Source organism: Aegilops tauschii, chromosome 5 (assembly GCF_002575655.3).
Source record: "Aegilops tauschii subsp. strangulata cultivar AL8/78 chromosome 5, Aet v6.0, whole genome shotgun sequence".
Taxonomy (NCBI): Eukaryota; Viridiplantae; Streptophyta; class Magnoliopsida; order Poales; family Poaceae; genus Aegilops; species Aegilops tauschii.
In genome coordinates, this window is record NC_053039.3 from 118,402,833 (window position 1) to 118,423,794 (window position 20,962).

Sequence of the window (20,962 nt, forward strand, 5' to 3'; positions counted from 1 at the left end):
AAATGACGAGACTGCCCCTCCTCCTCCCTCTGCTCTCGCCTCGCGCCGCCTCCCCGCCGCCAGCCCTCACACCGCCACCCGCGCGCCGCCTCGCCGTCGCCGCTGCGAGAGCAAGCGTCCAGGACGCAGTGATGTCGGCGGCCGCGACCGGGGAGTACCCGTGCCCGGTGTCCCCGCCCTACCCGGCCGTCTCCAAGGACGTGGAGCTACGGCGCGCCTTGACGGCCTCCGCCCGCTCCGGTGCCTACTCCTCCGCCGCCGTCGTGTTCGAGGACGAGTGGCTCGCCGTGGTGGACAAGCCCGCCGGCGTCTACTGCGAGGCCCTCCTCTCCGCCCTCCCTTGCTCCACCGCCTCCTCAGGTACTTCGAAAAGGCTCTAGACAGATCGCGCCATTAGTTCGCAAGGACACAGCAAAATACTCAGATGCTCGCGGCCTAGTAATTTCAAGAGCTGTTCATGCTGATGAAACGCAGGTTTGGTTGCTTTCTGCTTTGTGTACCACTGCAGCTTTGTACCCATGAGACTACCCATAACGGGGATTAACTTAGACTAGTAATGCATGTTACTAGTCTATGTTACTAGTACTCCCTCTGTTTCACTTTTATAAGGCTTTGTAGATGTTTCAGACATTGTGCAAAACAGCTCAATTTCACTTGTCTGAAACGACTTACAAAAGTGAACGGATGGAGTACCTCTATAGTGGGGAATAACATATGTGTGGTGTCACGCAACACTTCATTTATTAACTTGTAGACTCATCTTGTCTTGGTATGTAAGATGTTACTTGTAATGTGAGTAACTAGCTATAGCTATGTTACTCAAATCATCTCTCTCCTTATTAAATCTTTGCCACATAAGAAAATTTGCTGAGTTGGACCTTATGTTACTGCTGAAGTTACTCCCACTATGGGCAGTCTGAGATATTTAGTATTAATGCCAAATGATTGCTTCTTTAACGGTGTGTTTGGTTTTTGCCCCCTTGCATATGTGACCGAGTTGTGTCTGGCCGAGTGAATATAGGCCAAGAACCATGTTATGCACATCGTTGGTAGCGTGCATCCTCCCCAGCCTGGCTGCGAAGATACACACGCTCGGTGTTTGGTTGCAGGTTTGTTCTGGGCAGATGCAGAGTTTGTGGTGTTTGGTTAGATGCAACACATGTTGTCTGGTAACCTTCTTTCGTGGTGAGGTCACCAGCACACTCACAAGCGTGACATAGATAAATAGGCATACCATATACCCTTAAACCCGAGTCTTAAACACACAGTTAACCGCTAATAAACACTCGCAGCATAGTCTGAAACATCCGACGCAGAAGTCTTAGGTGCAGAGATAACTTCTATGCATCCATGGCAAAGGCCTCCTCGAGCTTCTTGCACTTGATAATCACCTTGACACCGTCGTCGTTGCAGACGATCACCTTTAGGGTGTTGGGAGTCGCCAGCTTGAAGGTGACGAGGTACCCAAACCTGATCTGGTGAACAAAGGGCGCCAATCCTTATCAAGGGTGAGCCTGCCGTTGATCATCCGGATTGTCACCCTCCAGGCGCAGCCGGTGCTCGTCTTCAGCTTGAATTCCTCTGGGACGGCGGTGAAGTGCTTGGTGAACCCTGGTGGCATCGGCAGACACTCCAGCTTGGGTGCAAGGATGACCTTGTAGAAGTGGGTTGGGCTAACATTCGCATGGAAATGGCCGTAGTTCTTCGACCGCTTGGGGGCGCTGTCGAGCTCCACCACCGCCTTGGCCTTCTTGTCGGCCACAACCACCTCCTTGCCCTTGGAGTTCCCCGAAGCAGCCTGGTCGATCTGCATTATGAACATGATGAATGGAGGTCAATGGAGGGGCAAAATGCAACACACACATGAGCAAGATCAATGGAGGTATGCAGAAATGTTTGACCACAATTACCATAGTTGCTGACCAAAGATCAACACTCATTCATCCCACCTACCTACTCCAAAGCCTGTATTTATCTACCACCACATTCCACTACCTCTTCCAACCATCTCTCTCTCTCGTTGTCTTCTAATGTCTCCTCTTCCACATCTCTCTCTCTCTCTCTCTCTCTCTCTCTCTCTCTCCGTGTGTGTGTGTGTGTATGTGTGTGCGCGCGCGCCACCACCACTTTACCACCATGAACCCCATCCCCAACGTCATTGGATGGAGTCATGGAGGGCATTCCTCGTTGGGTTCTCGCTCGGTGAACGCACCAAATTCATGAAGACCATGTAGGTGTGCTCTCAGTTAAAGAGCATTGATGACATGCATAAAGAGGTAGACACTGTGTTGTTCAAGGCGACGAAGGAGGAGTTGAAGACGCTAATACCTGGCCCAGCCAAAGGCGCTATGTCAGTGGACATACTGTGGTAGGTGATGGATGAGGCCAAATTCATGGTCAGAGAGCCAGATGGGCCAAGTACAAGCTTGTCAGGGCTCCTCATGACCAATCGGTCGTCGCGGTTGTATCGGCGACCATCTCGTTCTGGAGGACGACAAGGAGGAGAAAATGGTGGATGCTACGGTCGAGCCTGAGGACGCTGACAATGACGGAGCGGTGGAGGTCCTGGCCAGGGCGCCAGAGCCAGGCAACCGTACACTACTCATGGAGGTGGATGATTACAAGCCTCGAGGCTACTGGCACTCCAAGCGCCCCCAGGCTCGCCGCGGGTAGGATGTACTTCTTGTTGTGATGGTTTCAAAAGGATGTAAGTTCAACGTACCTCCCCCCCCCCCCCCCCCCTCTCTGGTGAAAATCGTACTCAATCCCGTTCGAACTGCTCAAATCCTTAGTCAGATATGCCTCGGTCGAGTACCAAATCGAACCCGATAGGTAGATTGGATGCCTAGTGCGCGATGCGTAAATTGAATGCGGGCATGGTATAGATCGATTACATCAAGGACAAAGGGCTTACCGCCATTTCCGAGCGTCTGCCAGTGAGGTCGTGAAGCTGGTGATCAACGCCGGTGCTCGTCATCCAGTTCTTCACTCCGCTGCTCGCTGTCCAGATCTTGCGCTCGCCGCCGCCTGTGTTAGAGTGGAGAGTGAGTGGTGAGAGAAGGATGAGGGTAGTTATGGTGGTGCATCAGGAAACAACGCGACGTCTTGAACGTGGCTTCTTGTGTGCAGCCTCCGACGCCCACGTGCCTCGAGTTGCGTTGCTCGGGCATGGCCATGAAAAAACGACCGATTCGAGCGTTCCTACTCAGCCAGGCCCGGAGGTGCTTTAAACAACGTGCGGGCCGAGATTAGGTGCAAGGCAGGCAACCAAACGGGCCAAAACTGCATCGTGCGGGCCTGGTTGGACCTAATGCAAGCTACCAAAAACGCCATAAGTGATTTAGTTCAGATATTGGAGCAAACATGATTAGAAATTCACAGTGTGAGAGCGGAAAGTCTGCTTTAATTATCGACCCTAAGAGCATATCTCCGGATATTAGGATCTGGTTCATCACATTTGTAGAGATACGGGATACCGATGAGTAAACTTATCTGTAAGTGGACTTTGTTGGTTAGTGTCTTTTCTCATGATATTCCCAGATGGACTTAGTTTGGAAGTAGGAATTGATGTCTCATTTTACTTTCAGAGACTGAAATGCACTATGGATGTGACGATAAACTATTGTGAAGTAAGAAAGTCAGCACAATCTAATATGTGTAGGATTAAATTTACCATTTTTCTACCAAATGTACATTGGATAGATGCAGTGGCGGAGCCAGAAACTCAATATAGAGGGGGCCAAACATGTTATATAATGTTAGACAGGGCCAAATCATCTAAATCTTACTAATTTTGTTTGACAAATGGAGGATTAAGAGCACATATAGTTGTATTTCTGAGAGCATAGGGGGGGGGGGGGGGGGGGGCCTTGGCCCCTGCCAGCACCCCCCTGCCTCCGCCACTGGATAGATGGACCACATTTTCCCATGTTTTGTAAAGTTTATGTGTAACTGCGCCTTCTAATATTCTTGCGAAATAGTAGTCACACCATGGTATCTTCAAAAAATTATTGTGAGATGATCGAATTTGTCCCCCCACAAGTTAGCAAGTCCTGACAGCAATATTTCTTTTGAGCAAGCTTCTGATAGCAACTTAAGCCAGGTTAGGAGTAACATGGACATTACTTATTGTGATGTGTATATTTTGACTTCAAGCAAACATTCTATATTTTAATTCTGATATATTGTTAGAATTTATAATATTACAGTGCTGTTAAAATAGCCTTCACAAATCACAATTTAAGATCGTGACCTGAGTATTGAGTTCACCATCCAAATAATACAGGAGCCAACATGGAGCTTTCAATGAATAATGCTTCCTAAATATATAAGCTTTCCTTTGACCATATTCAGGTCCCAGTTTCCTCAAACTTGATCTGGAATTCTAAGTGTTCTTCTAATCTGAAAGCATTTGCTTGGCTACTTCTGAATGGTAGACTCGATACTAAAGAGATGCTTCAAAGACGAAATATCCAGATTAACAACAAAGTAAACTGGATTCTCTGCAATAATGGCCAGCTTGAGACCACGGATCGCTTCTTATTGAACTGTTGCTTCAACAGAGATTTCTGGAACTTGCGGTGGAAATCATGCTCATTATGGCCAGTTCATCCTTCAACAAGCCTTTCTTCATGGAGGTCTTTGTTGTAACTGCCTGGAACATTTGGAAGCAGATAAACTCTAAAATCTTTGAAGATGTAATCATAGTTTAGGTGTTTGGTCTTGCATATTCAAGACATTTCCTTCTTTTGTACAGAATGAAGGAGTGTGTGAATCCCCCCTTAAATGCTGGCTTGACGATCTGGGCTATGCCCCTCCCCATTTTTACTGCCTTCCTCCTTATATACCATACGCACATATCGTCTTGTAAATACTTCTGGTCTCGATAAAATGTTACTGTTGGGGCCTCCCCTACAGTTTTTCGCTCAAAAAAAGTTCCTATTATTACTGACTTGCTATCCCCTATTTGTAACTGAAGAAAATTCTTTCTATGACCTGCAGGGGATCCTTCAAGTAAACCTAACCTTCACCTCGCGAACAGGCTAGATCGTGATACCAGTGGTCTCATGGTCATCACCAAATGCAACAAAGTTGCAGCGAAGCTTGTGAAGGCCTTTACTGAGCACAAAGTGAAGAAAACATATCTAGCTCTTTGCATAGGTTACCCACCAGCGTGGGAAAAGATTAAGATATGTTCTGGTCATGGGCGATCGAAACACGGCGCTTGGCGTGTGTACGCTATGTCTGACGTTGGCCGAACACTACCAGGGGGTTCCTCTGTAAGGGACATGAGCACAAAATTCGAAGTGCTAGGGACAGATGGTGAAGGACAGTACAGAGAACCATCTAATGTTGACATTGATGATATAGAGTCGATTACAGTACAAGAGAAAGCAGCTGACCAAATTTCAAATGTTGATGTGAAGAACCACATGATTTTTGTTAGAGCCTATCCTCAAAGTGGACGAACACACCAGATTCGTCTGCACTGTCAATATCTTGGGTTCCCTATCAGAGGTGATGTGAAGTACGGAGGAGTGATCGAGTGGAACGGTGTGGACTGTGATGGTCATGCGTTGCATGCAGAGAGCTTATCATTTGTGCATCCGGTAACTGGATTGCTTGTCACATTCCGAGCACCTCTCCCTTCATGGGCAAATGAAACTATTTCAACAATGGGATGAAATTCCCTTGACCTTATTGTGATGCATGCCCTCCAGTTGGTTTTGCTGAAATTTTCAAGCAAGACCAGCATTGAACTGCCAGAAGCACCTCTTGGAAGTCCTCAAGGAGAGCAGCATTCGTCGGTAACCATGAAAAGAAGAATTCTAACAATTGTTTGCAGCTCGACAATGGCTTAGTGAAGAATCTTGGACATATGTACTTGTTGAATAGGTTATCACAAGTACTGGATTACTGTTGTAGCACAGATTTTGACTTTGGGGGTATGGCAACTGTATCCATGAATTTAACTTTTTGCTGTGTAGCATCAAGATGGTTGTTGTAGCAGTATTTTCAGTACTGCAGTTGTAACCATGCACATTGTACCATGGGATATTCAGTTCTTGAACAATATATACAGAGTCTATTCTGAGTAACTTACACCAAACTTTTAGGATCCAGATCTGGAGATAGTAGAAAAGGAACTAGGGTAGAGGGAAATACACAGGAGCTCCAGGGTGCTCCACCCCCCTATATGAATATTAAGAAATCTGGAATCTTGAGAGATCAAATTTGGGTGCCCAATCTACTCCCGTGTGAAGTTTCAGAAATGTATCCATGGTGAAGAGAATACAGTATGACCTACGATCCATCCAAACAATTTTTTCTATACATGGGAATTTTTTGTCTTTTTACTGAAAATACATTCGTAGATAAACTGCTGAAAGAAACATGTCACCCGTTCAAATGTCCACATCCCGCTCTCTGATAAACGTAGTGGAACACAGGGATATTCACTCTTGTGTACTCAATTGTTTTCTTCCTGGAGATGTTAAAACCTTTCTGGTGGATTGCAGCTCCACAAACACCTTTCTGGTGGATATCTGCACTTCCTGTCTGTTCATAATAGTTGTGTAACATTGGTTCTAGTACATAGCTGATTCAGTCATCACTGGAAAACTATTTACATAAGAGTGCCATGATGAACTAAAACACAACAGCTGGTGTAAATAAAATATATTTGAAGTTCCTCAGTTCATCGTTTGCTGGCATGAATGAATGCAAATATTCAGAACATGTTCGTTCTTCGTTTTTTTATTTGAAAAAAAGAAACATGTTCTCTTGAAATTTACTGCTCAAGCTACTGCGACAGAAGTGCACAAGGGAACAAACCACCAAGAGAAAAATGTCCTCGTAGCATCCTTTGATTAATGCAATGGACCACAGGGATATTTTTACCCCGGTAGACGCGGTTGTTTTTTCCTCATGGAGTTATGAAAATGATATGCCGCCTCAATACATCTGAAACATACAGCCAATTCATGCTACTGGGGAAAATATCTCTTGGGAAGAAAGAAAAAACAACTCTCTCAGACTGTTGCATCGGTGAAATCCGTCATCGGTTGGGTGATGGACACATCATTCTCTCCACCGATGACCGCAGCTCGGGTTGCAGCAGACGAAGAAGAGCGTCATCCCCTCCTCACCTCTCGCGGTGGCCTATAGAACACAACAGAATCAAGGTGAGGTTCTTGTTCAGGAAGATTGTGACAATAATGTCAATTGTTTATAGAACACAACCGAATCAATGTGAGGTTCTTGTTCAGGAAGATTGTAGCAATAATGTCAAGTGTTTATAGAACACAACCGAATCAAGGTGAGGTTCTCGTTAAGGAAGATTGTAGCTAAACCTCTGAATAATGTCAACTGTTTGTGTTGGGCTTGAATCTATTTTACCTGGAAGAAGACAGCTTCGCCGTGACCACAGACGGCGCACCGGACTTCCTTGGTGCGGGGAAGTGTTGGGTCGCCGGCGACGTCCTGGAGCACCTGGGTGAACTCTCCAGCGCTGTGGTGCACCACGTTGCGGTAGACACAGTTGTTGTCTGCAACCTCCTGCAGTTTCAGAGCGTTTCAAGGTCAAAACAAGAACCTGGCAGCAATTGGCAATGCACTGAACAAGCTCTACTTCTGTCGCAAGTTGACAGCCTACACTGCACACTTGTCTTTCAGCTCAGTGTGCTCAAGCTCAGTTCTTCCTCAGACTGAGAACAGCACAGCAGTCCTTATAATCTACCAACAGACCGTACAATTTCTTATTTTTTGACATGCCACATTAATTCAGTCTTTCCTTTTTTTTCCTACTGGAATGGTCATCCTTGGTGTTAAAAAATTCAAAGGTTTGTTCTCTCTTTTTCAGCTTTACCTAGTTTTGCTGATCCTCTCATCTTGTACAGTACAGTAACTTTGAGGGACGAGGTGGTATGAGGTGAAGAAATCTTTGGATGGGCAGAGTGGGGAAGAAAAGTTTGTAACCTGGTGGTCGCAGTTCCTGCAGGCGAAGAGGAGCACCTTCTGGTCCCGGTCCTCCTTGGGATACAAGATGTTGTTGCTGCGCCCCCCAAAAAAAGAGAGCATGGAACGGATCTGCCGGTCAAATCCATGGCCCAAACAAGGGAACAACGAGGAAAGCAGCCTGGGCTTACCATTCACGGCAAAACTTCATGGCACTCATGGCTGCTGCTGGGTTGGTGACTGAGACCTCCTCCTGTCGGCTGATTCGATGCTTCCCTCTCTCAAATCAGAGATCTTCGCTACTCTTGGTGTGGAGCGGAGCCTTAGAATCCCTGTCTATCCCCTACCCTTTGCAGGAAAGTGTATGGATTGGATGGGTAGGTCGGTCTCTCGGAGGGGAAGCAAGTCGAGACGAAGACGCCTTTCACTCTTCGGGGACTGGCTGGGGTGGAGCTGGAGTGAAGTCAAACACAGCGTGCCGGGGGAGAATGTCCTTTTCCGATGCCGTTTGTTTCTCATGCTTTTGCGATGCCGCCTGTCTGTGGGGACACCACACACAACACGTAGAGAGGCAGAGATTTCATGATGATAGAGAAAGCCAACGGTACGCTTCCTGGCCAATTTGTTTTGTTTTTGGAAACTTTGTGCTTATTCGAGTGCATTATTTTGATGTGAATAATGCGGTGCTGCGAGATCTTCTTGATGCTATTCTTGTGGTCGGATTTTCAGATTAGGACATGTATGTAGTATGCCTTGCGATCCTGGCTGGTCGCTTGCTACCAAGATCACACTACTTTCCAACAAACCACACTACTTTGTATGCGTGGCTGAATTTTGATGGTTTAATGCACGGCTCCTAGCTGGGTTTGTTCACCTGCTGCAGCTGGCTAAAGGTGAAGAAACCAAAACTTTGCTCGGTCTTTCCAGAGCTGTACCAGCTGGTCCTGGAGGAAACGGAGAAGAATTTCCGTTTCCAGCAAGCTGGAAGGGTCCGGGCTGCCCAGGAGAGGCAGTGCGCCTGCGTGCACACGGAATGGAAGGATCCACAAGGTTTGAAACCAAAGCGTGTGGTGGTGTGGATACCTTTCTACGGCGGCTCCTCAAAGATTTGTCAATCCTCTAGAAATTTCAGAAACAAGTTAACCAACCGCCTCAAGAAAAGTCTTCTCCTTTTTACGAGATGGCTGTGGTTGCCCGTGCATGAACGGGGCCATACATAATGTTATTTACTTATTAAAATGTATTGAAACAGAGGCAATTAATTAAAAAGAAATAAGTTGCCTAGTTAATTTACAGAAAATCGGACGAAAACCGTTACAGATAACTCACGCGGACTACTCACAATTACAAAACATCAACACCACTCAAACGGCCCTTCAAACAAAACAACAACCGCAACGCGCGACATTTGCACAACGCAATGAAATTCCTGACGAGCACACCAAACAACTGCAAAAACTGGGTACCCTCGATCATGAAATCATGGACACCTTTCGTATGTTGCCACTCTTTTCACTTTTGTTCCTGAAAGGGCTAGTTATCGACTAGAGGGGGGTGAATAGGCGATTTTTATGAAAGTCTTCAAAGCATGAGGTCTTTGAAAACAAACAAGTAATTGAACCTATATGATATGCAGCGGAAGATGAACTACACTAGACAAGCCGTAGTCAAGTAAGCAATATGGTGAAAGCATGAAGACTAATAGCAGCTAGGTAGTACGGATCGGAATGGAAGACAGTATGAAGCCAAACAGGTAATAGTCTTCGCCTAGTGAAGTCAAACAGATCAGACAAACAAGCGATGACTTCACGAAGACAAACTGAAATGTAAAGAAGGTAGGGGATAGAACCAGTAGCTTGGTGAAGACAAGGATTTGGTAGACCAGTTCCAGTTGCTGTGACAACTGTACGTCAGGTTAGGGAGGCTGAGATTGAACTCAGAAGACTGTGTCTTCACCTTATCCCCCTTGAGCCAAGGACACCTAGTCCTCGCCCAATCACTCTGGTAAGTCTTCAAGGTAGACTTCAAAACCTTCACAGACTCCGTTCACTAGCGATCCACAATGACTCTTGGATGCTCAGAACGTGACGCCTAACCGGCTGGAGGATGCACAGTCCTCAAGTGTAACAAGTCTTCAGGTCACGCAGACAGAAAGACTTCAGTGGTGCTTAACACTCTTTGGCTCTGGGTGTTTTGGGCTTTGTCCTCGCAAGGATCTCTCTCAAAGGCTTCAGAGGTGGGTTGCTCTCAAACAACAAAAGTCGTGCACTAACTCTGAGCAGCCGCCAATTTATGATGTAGGGGGTGGGCTATTTATAGCCAGGAGGCAACCCGACATGATATGTCCGAAATGACCCTGGGTCACTAAGGAACCAACACATGTCCAACGGTTGGATTTCAAACACATGCGGCAGCTTGGCTTGGGCTACAAGCAAAGCTGACTCATCCAACTCTGGATAAGATTTGCTCTCATTGTCTTCGCTCGAAGACATAGGATTTTGGTTGAGCGTCACTTCAGTCATCTGACTTTGTTCACTTGGACCCCACTTAACAGTACGGTGGTTCCTATGACTCAAGAAAGAAGAAAAGGAAACTACGAAAGAAACTATGTCTTCGCACTCCATAGTCTTCAAGTGAATGTCTTCATCGTCATTATCTTCAATGTGAATGTCTTCACGAACCACCATTGTCTTCAATGTCTTCATATATTTTTTAGGGGTCATCTCTGGTAGGTAAACCGAATCAATGAGGGACTACTACATGTGTTATCCTGCAATTCTCACAAACACATTAGTCCCTTAACCATGTTTGTCATCAATACTCCAAAACCAACTACAGGTGGCACTAGATGCACTTACAATCTCCCCCCTTTTTTGGTGATTGATGACAAGATGGTTGAAGTTTTCAACGGGGATAAAAATATGTGAAAGTTAAAGTACATGGGCATTGTCTTCATAGGTTGCAAGAGGCTTCCCCTAAAGATGTGCATATAAGTAGTTTGCCATTGAATGCAAATGCACATGGCATGTTTTGCTTTGTGGAGATCTTCTTCAACACATGAAAACAATTCATTATGCATACATAAAAGTAATGAAGATAATGAAATGCATAATGAGAAATGGGCGTCTGTAGAATGACTTCATGCACGATTTATCATCGCATCACAAGGTATCAGAAAAAGTAGCAGACGACCATCAAGTTTAAGTGTTACAACTCAAAAGCCAACAGTTTCAAGAATGAGAGTTGTAAGAACTTAGCAAAAATAAGCACCCGACCCATATGGACTCGCTTGAAGACTATCAACTCATATGCTTCTCCCCCTTTTGTCAGTAAGGACCAAAAAGGTTTGAAGACATAGAGTGTCTACTCGTTCCCAGTCGGTGAAGATGTTGGGGCAACAGGGTCGACGTTGGAGTTGGGCGGTGCAGAGGGGCCTGATGCAGAATCGTAATGCAGTGAAGTCGTCGCTGGTGAAGTGGCGTCGTCCTCTTCATCTATGACTCGAGCAACCACAGTTGGAGTCGAAGATGAATACTAGAATCTTCAAGGGAAGGAGTTGGACTCCAACTTGCTAATTGGGAAGGCCTGGAGTCAAACTTGAAGCGCTCGGTGAAGCCATCTGCTTGAAAATCATCTTCAGAACAGAGCAGTGTGAGGCTCTTCCAGGACCGCCGACAGGCTTCATGTGCAACAAGAGAATTCTTGGCTGCAAGGTTGCGAATACGATTGATGTCTATGAGCAAACTCTGCATCTGGCGCTTCAGCCAGTCATGATGCCTATCCTGCTTCTGGTGAAGTGATACAAGAAGCTCTCTGTCATTCAGGACGCGAGCATGCTTTTGAGACCTTTGAGCTACCGTGCTGGCTGTTGCATCAGTGTTTGCATGATGCGGCAGACGAATTTGACCAGCAAGAGGACCAGCAGGAGCAGGAGGATTTGGCACATGAACACCTTCAATAGGCTGAGTGAAGCTTTGAAAGGCGGCATTGTCTTCGCGTATTGGCTCCTTGGCAAGCACAGGATAAATAGCTTCATGAGACATGTCCACTTCAGGCAAGAATACAAACATGGTTGCGTGCTGACGCTTGATAGTTGATGGTTGAGTGAAGCTTTATCAGCCGCATGACCCATGGAGCATAAAACTTGAGGCCAAAAAGATCAATGCCAAAAGCTGTCAACTGTCGAATGAAAAAATCTTGAGTGTTGAACCTGATGCCATTGATGATGTAGAAGACCAATATCTTCATGGTGCCTTCAAGCTTAGCGTCAGGAGAATGTCCCTTGATAGGCCACAGAGTACGCCTCAGAATGTGATAAATAGTGTGTGGCAGGTACTCGAGGTCCTTGACATAGAACTCCTTCGGATATTCAGCATCAATGGGCAAAGGCTTCATCATACTGAGCATTTGACTCATGTTGGGCTCAGACTTGTGAAAGATACACTACAGTTCTTGCTCATAACGCTGACAACCTGGCTCATACAGATCACCAGGAGTGGGCAGGGAAGTTAGCTCGATGATATCTGAGCTTTGGCTTCATGATGGATATCGCCTGCCATCCACTTAAGGAACCATGTCTTCGGATCCCTGTTGTAGCCTGATATGTGTAGAGTGGCATAGAACTACAGAAGAAGCTCTTCATTCCAATGCTCCTTGTTAGTGACAAATGGGAGCAACCCAACTTCACGGAAGCAGTCTAGGGCTTCTTCAAGGCATGTCAGCCTAGCAATGGCATCACAGTCAAGACGCTTGTGAGGAAAAATCATGTCTTGATTGTAGAGAATGCAAGAATAGTAGCTCCTTTGCTAGTGGCTCCAGAACCTGTCAGGTGAAATCTTTGGCTTCCTGAAGGGGTTCTTGGCCTTGTCGAAGAAAGTGTTGTGCTCTCCGAAGTTTAGCACACTGAAGGAGACTTGTGTTGTGACAGCACTTGGAAACCTGGGCTTTGGCTTCTGCATTTGAGGCCTTTTCTCCACATGATAGCCATATTGGGGACCTGGAGCAGTTGGAGGTGTCAAGATTGGCCACTTAACAGTAACAAGCTCACCACGATAGAACGCACGTTCGATGGTGTGAGGCACAGGGGAGGAACAACCACATCCAAGGTGGATGGCTGCGCATTGTCTTCTGTGACATCATTGACTTTGGGCTGCACATTATTTTCAACCATGACAACGTCATTGGCTTCATCAGTGGTGGTGGTGGCAGCCGCATGTGCCTCAACTTCAGTGGCTTCATGGACTGGGGGGTCTTGCACAATCACTTCTTCTTCTTGAACAACGGAATTGATGGTAGGGGAATAACTTCATGGTCTTCTTCTTTTTCTTCATCGGCTGATGCAGCCGGAATATCTTCAGCCGCTTTTGGCATCAGATTCTTGAGCAGTCACTGAAGGGATGGCTTCAGGAAACACTTGACGTGCTACTGAGCTTGTGTTTTGCACATCCTCTTCAGGAATGTTGGACATGGAGACCATGGGCCTAGGGCCTCTGCGAAGCCTTCGGAAAGAGGGCGACGCCTGTGGTGAAGGAGTGGTCTTCTCCATGTCTTCTGGTGTAGCTTGCGGGGTCTCAAGCACCGGAGTGGTGACATGAGAAGGTCGACTGCGAGTAATGACTTCATGCAACGGGGAGTTGGGGTGTTGCTCTTCCCAGGATACATCTTGTGTGATTGGTGTCGTGGGACCGCCAATGCTTATTAGTTCACTGCTTGTAGGAGTAGGCGATGTCTTCATCAGCTTCAACATTGTCATCATGACCAATGTCTTCACCTGCGGTGGAGCCAACAGCTGGAATATCTTCAGACTCATGAGCCTCTGTGGAAGCAGGCTCATGCACAACAAGACGACGCTCGCGGTTGGTGGAAGCTAGCAGTGCAACAGAGATAGGCTCAACGAGCAATGGTTCTTGGGGAGCAGCATGTTCTTTGTGAGAAGACTTTGAAGACTTTGTCTTCAGCTTCGTCTTGGAGGGAGCAGCATCAGAAGTATCATGGTGCTTCCTCTTTTTGGCTTCGGCCTCAGCCAGCTTAGTCTTATTCTGCTTAGAAGCTACTGCAGGGACCTTTGGCTTCGAGCCAGTCATACTGGTAGGGAAGATAATGCTTGGTCTTTCCTGCCTTGGGGCTTTGGGTTTAGCTTCAGCAGGCTTCTTCTTCTTCTTCTTCTTGGCAGCTAGCTTGGGGTCAATGCCTGGACACCCAAGAGCCTTTCACTTCACAGTCTCATTGCGAGCTTGGACGCATTTCTCGGCATAGTACTTCATGCGCTAATGAGAGCCTTTGGCTTCCTTGTGTTTCATTTTGAACTGTGCCTTGAGGTCAATCATCATTTGTTTGAAGTTCTGAACATCAACGACACTAAGTTTTGCCATATGCTTCTTGAACTGGGCCTTCTCATAGTCAATTTTGTTTTTCAGCTCAACAATCTTCTGAGCTATGGCAAGTTCCTTGGCTATGCAGCCCTGAAATGTGACACTGATGTCTATGGGTAGCTGCAGATCATCAATGGTGAGAGTGGGATCTTCAAACCATTCATCGATGAAATTGTTGAGAACATCTGCATCAAAGAGAGGCAAATCCTTGAAGATTTCGACCTCTTGCTTGCTCTTGATAAGCATATCCAGAGCATCATCAACAAGATCTTCATAACTGGAGAGATCTATAGTATTCTCTTCATTTCACAAGATGCTAGCTAGAGTGAGGTCATGTCTAGAAATCTTCTTGGGCTTCTTGGGCTTCTTGGAGATGCGGGATTGATCCTCAGACTGCACACTAGATTCAGGAGGTGCAGATTGCAATGGCTTCACTCTTGAAGCTTTTGGAGCTGCAGAAGATTTTGAAGCCTTAGACTTCTTCTTTGGCTTCGGAGGCTCAGGATCATCCTCATGTTCCTCTTCGCCAGCAGCCTCTTCAATACTGGCCCTTTTTGCAGCAATGTGGGAGAGAAGCCCATCGAAGCTATTGAAGGGGCCAATGATATTCTGATTGGCTTCACGATTGCCATCTGGCCTTGGAGCTGTTGGACCATGGTTGAAGTCAATCCCCAGGCCCTTCTTGTTCTGCAGTGCAGAAGCTCTTGCAAACTGAAGATTTTCTTCAAACAATTCATCTTCACGACACTGATGTCGCTTGAAGCTATGTCGGTATTTCCCCAAAGAGGAAGGGATGATGCAGCACAGCGGCGGTAGGTATTTCCCTCAGATATGAAACCAAGGTTATCGAACCAGTAGGAGAACCAAGCAACACAATGTAAACAGCACCTGCACACACATAACAAATCCTCGCAACCCGACGTGTTAAAGGGGTTGTCAATCCCTTCCGTGTACGGCGCCTCAAGTTGGCAAACAGACGTGAGATAAATTTGTAGTAGATTGATAGATTGAACGCCAAATAAAATAAATAGAAATAAAACACAGCAAGGTATTTTTGTATTTTTGGTTTAATAGATTTGAAAATAAATGCAAAGGAAAAGTAGATCGCAAAGGCAAATATATGAGAAAGAGACCCGAGGGCCGTAGGTTTCACTAGTGGCTTCTCTCGAGAAAAATAGCAAATGGTGGGTGAACAAATTACTATTAGGAAATCGATAGAACTTCAAATAATCATGAGGATATCTAGGCAATGATCATTACATAGGCATCACGTCCAAGATTAGTATACCGACTCCTGCCTGCATCTACTACTATTACTCCACACATCGACCGCTATCCAGCATGCATCTAGTGTATTAAGTTCATGGAGAAACGGAGTAATGCAATAAGAACAATGACATGATGTAGACAAGATCTATTTATGTAGAAATAGACCCCATCTTGTTATCCTTAACATCAACGATACATACGTGTCGGTTCCCCTTCTATCATTGGGATCAAGCACCGTAAGATCGAACCCATCACAAAGCACCTCTTCCCATTGCAAGATAAATAGATCAAGTTGGCAAAACAAAACCCAAATATCGGAGAAGAAATACGAGGCTATAAGCAATCATACATATAAGAGATCAAAGAAGACTCAAATAACTTTCATGGATAAAAAGATAGATCTGATCATAAACTCAGAGTTCATCGGATCCCAACAAACACACCACAAAAAGAGTTACAACATATGGATCTCGAAGAGACCATTGTATTGAGAATCAAAAGAGAGAGGGAGGAAGCCATCTATCTACTAACTACGGACCCGAAGGTCTACAAAGAACTACTCACGCATCATCCGAGAGGCACCAATGGAGGTGGTGAACCCCATCCAAGATGGTGTCTAGATTGGATCTGGTGGTTCTAGACTCTGCGGCAGCTGGATGAATATTTTGTCGACTTCCCTAGGGTTTTGGGGGGTATTTATAGAGCAAAGAGGCAGTCCGGGGGGGACCCGAGGTGGGCACAACCCACCAGGGCACGCCTGGGCCTCCTGGAGCGCCCTGGTGGGTTGTGCTCTCCTCGGTGCACCTGCCAGGCGCAGCCAGGGCCCATTATGTTCCTTCTGGTCCAAAAAAATCGCTGTGGAGTTTCGTTGCGTTTGGACTCCGTCTAATATTGATTTCCTGCGATGTAAAAAACATGCAGAAAATAACAACTGGTACTTGGCACTATGTCAATAGGTTAGTACCAAAAATAATATAAAATGACTATAAAATTATTATAAAACATTTAAGATTGATAATATAACAACATGGAACAATCAAAAATTATAGATACGTTGGAGACGTATCAGACACCATCAGAGACTGGATGGGTCGCATTCTCAGGCTGTGGTCCTCTGACCACGCAAGGATAGAAGCCCTGTGCAATGGCTTCAGCCCTCATCTTAGGGCTAAGCTTCCTGTATACAATATCGGCCCAAGGTGGCCTCACATCGTTTTTCTTAGCATACTCAGGAGTAACAAAGTAGTATTTGAACCATTCCTCTGCCCAGTGTCTGCGAATCCATTGGACCCTAGATTTTTGCTGAGTGTAAGATTCATCTGGATCAGACTTGTATTGCTTATAGAGATCAGGGGGCAGGTCCAAAGCAGTATTGTCACGGCGCTGTTTGCCACCCTTCTTTGTAGATTTGCTTGTTGCCATTGGATTCAAACTGAAAGGCTTCACAACAGTGTTTGGCTTCAATCTGCTTGTCAGACAAGAGCTGGCTTCAGGAGATTCAATGTGATGCTGTAAGAACTCTACAAATGAATGCAGACTATGAGAACCAAGGGATTCTCCCACGGACATGTACATGTGACAGCATTAGAGATGCGAGGGAAGGGGAAGAGGTCATATGCATTCTCAGAAGATTTTGAAGATAAATCAGTTTTGAAGACATTGACCTCATAGTGCGAAGACATTCACTTATCGATGTGAGTTGGTTCCAGATTTGTACGAATCCATGAATATGTACAAGTGAGGAATCTAACTAGTTGTGATACATAAGTGAACATACTTGCAAGTTATGAGATGCAGAAATAGAAAGATATAGATTTGGAAGTGTAGAAACAACTTTTGGAAGATGTGGACAGTATCAATGGATCAAATAAGCGGTAAAAAGCGAGTCTTATTTACCGCAAGATGAATGTTGGGGAACGTAGTAATTTCAAAAAAATTCCTATGCACACACAGGATCATGGTGATGCATAGCAACGAGAGGGGAGAGTGTTGTCCACGTACCCTCGTAGACCGAAAGCGGAAGCGTTAGCACAACGCGGTTGATGTAGTCGTACGTCTTCACGATCCGACCGATCCATGTACCGAACGTACGGCACCTCTGAGTTCAGCACACGTTCAGCTCGATGACGTCCCTCGAACTCCGATCCAGCCGAGCTTTGAGGGAGAGTTCCGTCAGCACGACGGCGTGGTGACGATGATGGTGTTCTACCGACGCAGGGCTTCGCCTAAGCACCGCTACGATATTATCGAGGTGGATTATGGTGGAGGGGGGCACCGCACACGGCTAAGAGATCAAGAGATCAATTGTTGTGTCTATGGGGTGCCCCCTGCCCCCGTATATAAAGGAGCAAGGGGAGGAGGCGGCCGGCCAGGGAGAGGCGCGCCAAGGGGGGAGTCCTACTCCCACCGGGAGTAGGACTCCTCCTTTCCTTGTTGGAGTAGGAGAAGGGAAGGGAGAAGGAGAAGGAAGGAAGGGGGCGCCCCCTTCCCTAGTCCAATTCGGACTAGTCCATGGGGAGGGGTGCGGCGACCCTTTGGGGCCTTTCTCTCCTTTCCCGTATGGCCCATTAAGGCCCAATACGAATTCCCGTAACTCTCCGGTACTCCAAAAAATACCTGAATCACTCGGAACCTTTCCGATGTCCGAATATAGTCGTCCAATATATCGATCTTTATGTCTCGACCATTTCGAGACTCCTCGTCATGTCCCTGATCTCATCCGGGACTCCGAACTCCTTCGGTACATCAAAACACATAAACTTATAATATAACCGTCATCTAACTTTAAGCGTGCGGACCCTACGGGTTCGAGAACTATGTAGACATGACCGAGACACGTGTCTGGTCAATAACCAATAGCGGAACCTGGATGCTCATATTGGCTCCCACATATTCTACGAAGATCTTTATCGGTCAAACCGCATAACAACATACGTTGTTCCCTTTGTCATCGGTATGTTACTTGCCCGAGATTCGATCGTCGGTATCTCAATACCTAGTTCAATCTCATTACCGGCAAGTCTCTTTACTCGTTCCGTAATACATCATCCCGCAACTAACTCATTAGTTGCAATGCTTGCAAGGCTTTAAGTGATGTGCATTACCAAGTGGGCCCTGAGATACCTCTCCGACAATCGGAGTGACAAATCCTAATCTCGAAATACGCCAACCCAACAAGTACCTTCGGAGACACCTGTAGAGCACCTTTATAATCACCCAGTTATGTTGTCACGTTTGGTAGCACACAAAGTGTTCCTCCGGTAAACGGGAGTTGCATAATCTCATAGTCATAGAACATGTATAAGTCATGAAGAAAGCATTAGCAACATACTAAACGATCGTGTGCTAAGCTAACGGAATGGGTCAAGTCAATCACATCATTCTCCTAATGATGTGATCCCGTTAATCAAATGACAACTCATGTCAATGGCTAGGAAACTCAACCATCTTTGATTAACGAGCTAGTCAAGTAGAGGCATACTAGTGACACTATCTATGTATTCACACATGTATCAAGTTTCCGGTTAATACAATTCTAGCATGAACAATAAACATTTATCATGAAATAAGGAAATAAATAATAACTTTATTATTGCCTCTAGAGCATATTTCCTTCAGTCTCCCACTTGCACTAGAGTCAATAATCTAGTTCACATCGCCATGTGATTTAACACCAATAGTTCACATCACCATGTGATTAACACCCATAGTTCACATCGTCATGTGACCAACACCCAAAGGGTTTACTAGAGTCAATAATCTAGTTCACATTGCTATGTGATTAACACCCAAAGAGTACTAAGGTGTGATCATGTTTTTCTTGTGAGAAAAGTTTAGTCAACGGGTCTGCCACATTCAGAGCCGTATGTATTTTGCAAATATTCTATGTCTACAATACTCTGCACGGAGCTACTCTAGCTAATTGCTCCCACTTTCAATATCTATCCAGATTGAGACTTAGAGTCATCTGGATCAGTGTCAAAACTTGCATCGACGTAACCTTTACAACAAACCTTTTGTCACCTACATAATCGAGAAACATATCCTTATTCCACTAAGGATAATGTTAACCGCTGTCCAGTGATCTACTCCTAGATCACTATTGTACTCCCTGGAAAATCACAGTGTAGGTTATACAATAGATCTGGTACACAACATGACATACTTTATAGAACCTATGGCTGAGGCATAGGAAATGACTTTCATTCTCTTTCTTTCTTCTGTCGTGGTCGGGCTTTGAGTCTTACTCAATTTCACACCTTGTAACACAGGCAAGAACTCTTTCTTTGACTATTCCATTTTGAACTACTTCAAAATCTTGTCAAGGTATGTACTCATTGAAAAACCTTATCAAGCGTTTTGATCTATCTCTATAGATCTTGATGCCCAATATGTAAGCAGCTTCACCGAGGTCTTTCTTTGAAAAAACTCCTTTCAAACACTCCTTTATGCTTTGCAGAATAATTCTACATTATCTCTGATCAACAATATGTCATTCACATATACTTATCAGAAATGTTGTAGTGCTCCCACTCACTTTCTTGTAAATATAGGCTTCACCGCAAGTCTGTATAAAACTATATGCTTTGATCAACTCATCAAAGCGTATATTCCAACTCCGAGATGCTTGCACCAGTCCATAGATGGATCGATGGAGCTTGCACATTTTGTTAACACCTTTAGGATCGACAAAACCTTCTGGTTGCATCATATACAACTCTTCTTTAATAAATCCACGAAGGAATGCAGTTTTGTTTATCCATTTGCTAGATTTCATAAAATGCGGCAATTGCTAACATGATTCGGACAGACTTAAGCATAGATACGAGTGAGAAACTCTCATCGTAGTCAACACCTTGAACTTGTCGAAAACCTTTTGCAACAATTCTAGCTTTGTAGATAGTAACACTACTATCAGCATCCGTCTTCCTCTTGAAGATCCATTTAATCTCAATGGCTCGCTGATCATTTGGGCAAGTCAATCAAAGTCCATACTTTGTTCTCATACATGGATCCCATCTCAGATTTCATGGCCTCAAACCATTTCGCGGAATCTGGGCTCATCATCGCTTCCTCATAGTTCGTAGGTTCGTCATGGTCAAGTAACATGACCTCCAGAATTGGATTACCGTACCACTCTGGTGTGGATCTCACTCTGGTTGACCTACGAGGTTCGGTAGTAACTTGATCTGAAGTTACATGATCATCATCATTAGCTTCCTCACTAATTGGTGTAGGAGTCACAGGAACCGGTTTCTGTGATGAACTACTTTCCAATAAGGGAGCAGGTACAGTTACCTCATCAAGTTCTACTTTCCTCCCACTCACTTCTTTCGAGAGAAACTCCTTCTCTAGAAAGGATCCAA

General features: G+C 45.4%; 2 protein-coding genes across 2 annotated transcripts; one reads left to right on the top strand and one right to left on the bottom strand.

Annotated features, from left to right (window-relative positions):
- The first annotated feature begins 2 nt into the window (after positions 1-2).
- Positions 3-6,098, top strand: LOC109760232 (RNA pseudouridine synthase 1). The gene is made up of 2 exons (XM_020319070.4): positions 3-360; positions 5,002-6,098. The coding sequence occupies exons 1-2, from the start codon at positions 3-5 to the stop codon at positions 5,682-5,684; spliced, it is 1,041 nt and encodes a 346-aa protein (XP_020174659.1). The 3' UTR covers positions 5,685-6,098.
- Positions 6,099-6,839: 741 nt separating this feature from the next.
- LOC109760230 (DNA-directed RNA polymerases II, IV and V subunit 9B) lies at positions 6,840-8,459 on the bottom strand. Its single transcript, XM_020319066.4, has 4 exons — positions 8,148-8,459; positions 7,978-8,053; positions 7,399-7,557; positions 6,840-7,161 (listed from the first exon to the last, which is right to left on the bottom strand). Exons 1-4 carry the CDS (start codon positions 8,174-8,176, stop codon positions 7,081-7,083), a joined length of 345 nt encoding a protein of 114 aa, XP_020174655.1. The 5' UTR covers positions 8,177-8,459; the 3' UTR covers positions 6,840-7,080.
- Between the last annotated feature and the right edge of the window lie 12,503 nt (positions 8,460-20,962).

Coding starts and splice junctions, on each gene's coding strand:
- LOC109760230 (XM_020319066.4), bottom strand. CDS start 8,176: ATGAGTGCCATGAAGTTTTGCCGTGAATG. Junction 8,054..8,147: donor ATGAAGTTTTGCCGTGAATG/GTAAGCCCAGGC, acceptor TGGGGGGCGCAG/CAACAACATCTTGTATCCCA. Junction 7,558..7,977: donor GCAGGAACTGCGACCACCAG/GTTACAAACTTT, acceptor CTGAAACTGCAG/GAGGTTGCAGACAACAACTG.
- LOC109760232 (XM_020319070.4), top strand. CDS start 3: ATGACGAGACTGCCCCTCCTCCTCCCTCTGCTCTCGCCTCGCGCCGCC. Junction 361..5,001: donor TTGCTCCACCGCCTCCTCAG/GTACTTCGAAAA, acceptor TATGACCTGCAG/GGGATCCTTCAAGTAAACCT.